The sequence below is a fragment of the Anopheles merus genome, chromosome 2L, assembly GCF_017562075.2.
Source record: "Anopheles merus strain MAF chromosome 2L, AmerM5.1, whole genome shotgun sequence".
NCBI classification, from domain to species: Eukaryota; Metazoa; Arthropoda; class Insecta; order Diptera; family Culicidae; genus Anopheles; species Anopheles merus.
The window spans coordinates 23,976,041-23,984,093 of NC_054083.1; the positions used below are offsets into that span (position 1 = coordinate 23,976,041).

Below are 8,053 nucleotides of genomic sequence, written 5' to 3' on the forward strand. Positions count from 1 at the left end.
GCGCTGCCGACCAGCAGTGGTGGTGTGTTTCAATTGCTGTGTGGATTTTATTTATTCCCCCCCCCCCCCCCCCCCCCCCCCCCCCCGGCTTGTTTTTCCTCGCAGTTCAAACCGACACATACACAATCCTACACGCACACACACACAATAAAAAGGATGCAATAAATAAATCGCTCAACTGCAGATGCAATTGTTATTTAAAGGTTCCGTTGCCGAACGGCCGTTGCCGCTGCTGTACGCTGTTCAGGATTTTTGCACCGTGCCACCGGTCACCATTGTTCGTCCCTTCAGCGCCAGACACCGGCAGCAGCAACCGCGATGAGCCGCTATCTGGGGCAGCAGGATGTTTGGTCCCATGGTCCCTTTTTTGCCACCCTTGCATCCCTTGCACGTATGCAGATGCACAATTTCCTTTAAGATTTTTTTTTTGTTTGTTTCACTGTTTGCTTCCCGGCCCTTTGTTGGTCCTTGGTTGGTCCTGGCCGTGCAGGACATGCTGCACGTTATGTAATGCCTTTTTAATGCCCCACTATCCACTCCTTCCAGTTCACATTGACCCGTCCGGTGTTTCGGGACGGGACGTTGGTCAGATCTAATTGAATTGTGGCTTCGCACAAGCGCTGGCAATACGCTTCGTCGCGCTTTCTCTCTCTCTCTCTTGTTGTGTCGCAGGGAAATGGCTGATTGATCATCGTAATTAGAGGAATTAATCTAGTTTGCGTACAGGTGGATTGGATATTAATTGACCCGGGCGGCGGATGGCGATGGATTGCGTTGAGCACTGCTGGCGCAAATTGAATGAGACAATGTTTCACTAGTTGTGGGCGCTGGTGAAGATGGATTTCGTTGGAGGTTTGTGGAGATGTTTGTGATGGTGGTGAAAGCAAGTATGGTGTAAGGAGATATTTTTTTAAATCTGTACGTGGTTGAGTTGATATTGCTATAAATAAATAATATTATTGAATGTTATGTTATGCTCGTCGAGGAGTAATGTTTTTGTTTGTTATTTGAGCATTTAGTCCAAAAATGGAGACAAAAGTTTGAGAAAAAAAGGAGGCTTTTGCAAATATTCTTGTTATCTGTGAATATGTCTATTTTATGATTCAAATTTCATTGACTCAAACAATGCTCATGTTATGCACAATTTCTTATATCCTTTTTTATCTTTGGAAATAAAATAAATGCAACAATCGTATATTCATTCAGATGATTTTTTTTATATCAATGCATATTAATTCGACTAGAAGGCTGAATAACATCGTTAAATGCTATTATATTATAATGAGGAATATTAAAATAAATAGCAAATTCAAAATTGTATTTTTAAGAAAATTTAAATTTATGAAGCAATATTTAGGCTTTTCAAAACTAGGGTTCAATCACTGTGATGCAATAGAAAAATCAATTTATTGTTCACAGTTCAAGCTGTGTTTTCCAATTAACCGGTGTTTTACTGTAAAAATAAAACTACCACATTTTTAATAATTATTTACATTCGTGCATAAAGCGTAGTTTTATTTAAATGTTTTTTTCTATAATAAGTATGAAGGATTAGGATATTATTATTATTAAATGCATTAAGCTATGCTGTTATGGTGATGCATGCTAGTTGGAGAACCAGTTGAAATAACAATTTGAAATAGAATTATTACTTCAATAATGATAAACTTTTTTGAGTTAATTTACGCTTATGTATAGCATGTTTGGACCAATTTGTAATCCAAAAATTTTTAAAATAGAAACCAGACCTTGTTGTTGTTTTGCACGTCATTGCACGGCAACCACAATCCTTTCACGTTTTCTTTGCAAACTTTTGCAAACGTGAAGTGTGCAGCGTAATTCTGGCGTAAAAGTAAACCAGCGCGAGTAAAAAAAAAGTAAAGAAGAAGTCTGTAAGTGGTTTGTGTGTGTGCGTGAGTGTGATTAAGGGGAAAGCGCTGTTTCCCCTTTTCAATGGCGGCGTGAGGGATGATTTTTCGAAATAGGGTAGATTCGCAAGCAGCCCTGCATTGAGTAGCTACGGAGGGGAAAACGGAGAGCTCAGGGCTGAGTGCCCTGCGGTGTGCGTCTTGGATATTGTACTGAATATCGTACCCAACGATAGATGTCGCTAGCAGTTGGTGGAAATTCAACCGCACAGTGGTTGAACGTTTCATTTGCTGGACAAAGATGATTGAGATATTCTTCGTGCTTCGTTTTTTCTTTTATTTAAAATATGCAAAACTACTAAACATTGAGGATCGCGCAATGAAAAAGATACATAGATAGGTCTCCTTTGAAAACCAGGACGCTTTGCAGCAAGCTCGGCAGAAGTGTTCATCACGGGGTCCACACGGCGACAAGTGTTCTTTTGACACTCGCGCGCATACCCTACCATGTGGCTACAGCATCGTAAAAGTTGGCATACATTAGCATTAAACCATACTTTGTGGACTCGGACGGTGGTGCATAAAAATAAATTACTCCCGGTTTTTCGGTGTCGGATCGGTCCCAAAACACACGGCCACTGCACGCTGCACCGACCGAGGCAGCGGGCAGACCGAACGACTCGTCACGATCCCGCAGACGAGTCACTATCGTTAAAAAAGCATTAATACACCGATCGGCACCGTATTGTTTCGCGTTTTATGTCTTCATTTATAAGCGCACTAATTGAAAGCGCATATCCCACGGCTGGCGTGTCCCGCATGCGTGTGCGTGCCGTTGCGTGGGGAAATGACTCCACCGTGGTGGCGGTTTAAAGTGCATCGTGAAACACCGTTTTTCGCTCCCCAGCTGCACCTTGCACACAAATCGCGCACTCCCGTTTCGGGGCTGGTTTTAATCGTGCTAATCTGGTTTTAATGGAGTGATCATTCTCACTGTCTCTCTCTCTCTCTCTCTCTCTCTCTGCCTCTTTTGCATCCTTTGCTCGACGTTGTCGCATGGTACTGGTACCGACTGCAAGGGTCAGATCATAAATCGGACGGGAAGATAAGCGATCGATGAGCGTGTGTATGTGTGACGATAGTTAAAAGGTATTAATGAGTGGCCACCGCTTGTGCAATGCATTTTAATGCTGCAACCGCAATGGGGAAGGTTAATGAATATGGTGAAACCTATAAAATGATGCATAAAAGTGAGCCGGACAAGATCGTTTATTTTTGCCTTTATTCCAAATGTAAATTGCATCCGTTTATGACGCAAATACCAGAGTGCAAGTTAAACACCTGTTTTCATTTCGTTTGTGCTAGATGTAAGTGAGTAAACGATTATAAAGCAAAATTCGAGGGAATTTTAGTGCACAACGGTAAGTCAACATGCAAGTGTGTGCATTAAACGCATTGATAATTCTCATCCAACCTGTCAAATGACTAAACATTCTGAAAAGCACTCCCAAGAGCGTGTTTAATTCACCCAACCAGAACCGTAATAAACAACCACCCCTTCCACTAGGCCACCAGCTCAGGGTGAGAAAAAGACATAATTGATTCATAAACCACATCCGGGAACCATGGCAGAACCTTCACAGCTTTGTTCAGCTTTGCAGCTCATCAAAAAGACACGTTGCACATTGACAATCTCCGCCAGTATCGTGCTAGCCCAGGGGGGGGGGGGGCAAAATGCTGGAACGACTGCTTCTTTCCGTTCCACAATCCCTCCATTAAAATGAGTGTCATAATTTGCACGCTAAAGACCACGCAAAATTTGTAATCATTAATTAGTGTGAAATTGCTCGTAGCATTCTGGCTGACGGACGCAACAGGAGGACTTTGTTCTTCGTCAGTTCCGGAAGGGTAGCGGAAGATTTAAAGTTTAAAGACATGTTATGACTAATATAACACTCTTTTGGTAATACATTTGAATACATATTAACAGCAAAATGAAACATTTTTGTGCCATTTTTCTCTTGTTTGCATGAATCCATCATCCACAAACGCACCCTAATGTGCAGGCTATTCTTCGCTAAGAACTCCAAAAAAGTGTATGTGTGTGTGTTAGTGTGTGATATTATTTATCTCTCATATACATGTTAAACCCTTCCCACCCCCTGAAACAGCTTAAAAGAAATATCTTTCGCGACCCAAAATCTAACGTTGTAAAGAGAAAATTTTTAACACAAAAAACGTGGAAGAAAAAAAAGGCGCTGTAACGAGCGAACGCAGCGAGAAAACAATTTTCCTTTCAAATTCCCTACCCTGTTCGCTCTTCGCCCCCTCCCCCCCCCCCCCCCCCCTCAACAACCGCACATAGGGTTGCAATTTTGGTTCGTTCCAAGAAAATGCGCCCAAGCGTGCCATGGAAAAAAGGGGATGTGAGCAGCACCAACATACGCGCATCAGTATGCGTGTGTGAGCGAGTGTGTGAGTGTGTGTGCATTTGCTTTCTTTCTCTTTTTCTTGCTCGCTGCAAACTTTCTTCGGTGAGTTGCAAAACTTTACCCACCCCTAAACGGTTCCCGGTCCCCCGGTCCGACGCGTGCGAAGGGGAAAGCATGAAAATTCCATCCAATTTTTCATATGCTTCAGTGAGTTTGCAATATTCATCGCAAACATCGTGTATGGTGGTTGGTGTTCCCCTTGCGTTTGCATGTTCTGTTTCCCACTCCTTCCCAAACCAACGCCTCCATGGGATGGAAAGGGATGGACGCTTTTTTCGTCCTTCCCTGCTTTTCGCCTTCTCTTTCACGCACCGCATTACTGGGGGTGAGACGGGTTTTATGCTGTTTTTTTTCGCGAGCATTTTTTTTCTTTTTCCCTTTTGTCTATGCATGTGTGCGTATACGAAGATACGGTAGTGTGCGCGTGTGTGTGTGTGTGTGTGGGAAAGGTATACATTTTCCCGAAAAAAAAACCCAACCACCGCTTCACACACATACGTACCGCGTGCTGCGTATGTGAAGGGCGAATGTGTCGTCGTGAGGTGGAAGAAGGACATACCACCTTACAAGCCCGCCCTTAACCGCGTTCTGAGCAGCGCAAAAGAGGAAAAAGAAAACACACAAAGGAAGAAGCATAAAGTATGGAAACGGAAGGAAAAAAAAAACGCCGCAAAAAAGTTAATGCAAACGTACAGAAAGCAGGACACAAAGGACACGAATGTTGTGTGCGCTTAATGTACGGATGTAAAGATCATCCACGGGGTCATTTTCCTCAGCGTGTTTATGGCAAGCTAGAGGTGGGGGATGAAACGCATTCAAACGTTGTGAAAGGACAGATAATGCCATGCAAAGTCTTTCTGTGCGGCCTAAGCGGCCTAAGACGCAGGAAGAAACGAAACCGAACGGAAGAAGACAAGCAACGAACCTTCTTTAAAAGCAAAACCTTCCGTATTTTACGGTGGAAAACTGAAGCAATTGCACAGCATGGAGGAGCGAATGTTGTTTGGGGTGAAAAAGTAAACGAGACTCCCGCGAACTTGGGTGGTTTGGGTAAAGATTTGCGTTACTATTTTCCGAACTGGAGTCTTGTTATTCCCCCTTTTTGTACAGAAAATATCCTTTTTTTGTATTGAAAAGAGGCTTGTAGCAGAGTCCATGGCCGCCAGGACGACACAAGATCGTAGAAAATCGATAGCAATTTGACGCATTCGGTTACGGAATGAGGTTTTTCATATGGAAGTGTGCTGTCCACCAGACGGAAAGAGAAAGAGTGTGTAAAGAAGACACACACAAGCATAAAAAAGAAGTATCAAAGGATGCGTTGCTCGTGTGGCACTTTCTTTGACTTTTCGATGTTTTTCTGTGTGCATGTGTGTGGGTATGTTTTCATAGTATCGGTGCTTTTTGCCGAGGGAGCGTCATGAAAATTTTACGCCCGTAATATGAGATAAGGGAAGGTTAGCGACGACGACGATAGCCTGTGTACTGTTACTGATTGTTTGTTTTGTTTGCTGCCGTTTAATGACTGTTGTTCGATTGTTTTTAATCGCCGGTGTCCATTACCGGTGTGTGCAAACAGTGCACGGCAAATAAATATAAATGACAATCAATGCCCGTTTGGGGAGTTTAGCGCCGATTCTCGGTGGGATGATAGGGACTAGCACGCATTGCTACAACGAAGAACACTACAGGAAACGTTTTTTTTTTTTTTCAAACGAAATTTTTGTGATATTTCAATTTCTAGCAAAGTAAACCTACATGTTTATTCAAGTTAAGGGATTTAAAGTTCAACTTTATTCAGTTCATACTTAACTTTGTCACTTGTTACACTCCTGCCATTTCTCTGTCCCATTCTAGACGCTTTTGAGCAATTTCAATATCCATCTTGAGTCGTTGTTTCATCAAAAGCAACTGTTTGTTTTTCACCTTCAACTCTTTCTGCTTCAAAAGGCACAGTTTTCTATTCACCTTTGTTAATTTCCTTAACTCCAGCAACTGAAGCTCCGCTAAACTTCGATATCTGTGACGACGATTTCTAACACAGCCAACAGTTGTCTTCGTTTCCGGCTGAGGTTGAGGTTCTGGCGGTACAGGTGGCTGAGATGGTTGTGGCTGTACCTCGTTGCTTACAAACTTCACAGGAGACATATGTGGCAAACCCAAGGCCCTTGTGTTCGGTATAGGCTGCAAAGATTTCACAAGACACATCATGTCAATGACACGCTTCTCCAATGGCGTAAAGCTGGCCAAATCCCATGGATGTTTTCCCGCATCTTTGTTCTTCACATAGTTGTCGGCCAGTTGGTCTTTCAGGGTGTCGCGGTAGTCCTCCCAGGTCTGCAGATGATATTGTACAAAAATAATGCTAAAATAATACACCTACATGGCTGAAGAGGAACAGTTACCTCTTTCCATTCCGTTCGATTGTGTATCGGTGGACCTAATGCGTTGAGCTCATTGGCAACGGCGTTCCAATACTTGGCAGTTCCTAGACTCCGCCAGGCGACAATCTGTTTGTTGCTCTCAATAAGTGAAATAAGCTTTACGATTTGTTCGCTGGTTGCGTTTACACGGTTTTCCTGTAGCAAATAGAGAGCTCATATGAAGAAGTAGGAGTGTGTTTTCCTTTATGCTACACTTACAGCCATTGTGGATTGCTAACAACTCGCTTGGTGCTGTTAGAATTTGGAAGGACATTTGCTTTGCGATGTACTGCAAGCGCTTACGATGGCTGGCAATCTTAAACTGGCTTTGGACTTACTCTTCGTTTGTTGTTTTAAATGAAAATGTTGTCCCGTTTAGCTTTACCCAGTTGTGTTGGTTCTCCATACCCTCGTTGCTTTACCTGGTTGCCCTGGTGGCTGGAGATTTACCCAACGAAATAACACTTGCTTCGGTACCTGTTTAAGAGTAGCTTTAATGCTTTTCCATTTGGTAAACAAAAAAATCTACCCATAAAACATCTGGGCTCTGCTTTTACACCTTATATAGTGCATTAGCCTCTTATTTAGTGGAGTTTTACTTGGTCTTGTGAAAGTGAACCTTTTCGGGAATGTCCAGAGCGAGTGATGTTGTAAACAATAAGCCGTTCGGTACTGTACTGTCAGATCAGAAGCAGGCTGTGTAGCATGGTGTATGTACAGGCGTCCCCCGAGTTACGACCCCCTCGAGTTACGACGATTCGCAGATACAACGATTTTGATTCCACAACTACCCTATCTTGAATATCTATATTGTGTACGGTTTTTAGAATATAATTATTACATTATCGAACATTATTTTAAATAAAATACACGATATCATAAATTCAAACTCTTCAATTTCGGCTATAAACTTTATATTCATAGATATTCGACATACGACTTTTTCGACTTACGCCTTGCTTTGGGACATTTTTTCGGTCCCAAATACAGGCGGTCCCCGAGATACACGGTTAATGGGGACCGAAAACGGCCGCAAAATACCGCGTACCTCGAATTTCCGCGTAAGTCGAATCTCGTGATTTCCAGCCAAAATATCACTAATTTTCGTGCAATTTTGCAAGTAGAGGGTGATTTTAGCCACCAAATTAATTATTTGATATGTTTCTAATGAATTGAACAGTTTTAAACCTTTTGAAATGGTATTTTACATTCGATCAATACGGAAATTATTTGGTATTTCACAATGGATGTGTCAAATCAGTACAATTTG

The 8,053-nt window shown here is 42.4% G+C and overlaps 1 protein-coding gene across 1 annotated transcript; it reads right to left on the reverse strand.

Moving 5' to 3' along the window:
* Window positions 1-6,143: 6,143 nt before the first annotated feature.
* Window positions 6,144-7,543, reverse strand: LOC121593334. Its single transcript, XM_041915590.1, has 3 exons — window positions 7,003-7,543; window positions 6,766-6,939; window positions 6,144-6,697 (listed from the first exon to the last, which is right to left on the reverse strand). The coding sequence occupies exons 1-3, from the start codon at window positions 7,006-7,008 to the stop codon at window positions 6,185-6,187; spliced, it is 693 nt and encodes a 230-aa protein (XP_041771524.1). The 5' UTR covers window positions 7,009-7,543; the 3' UTR covers window positions 6,144-6,184.
* Window positions 7,544-8,053: the final 510 nt, after the last annotated feature.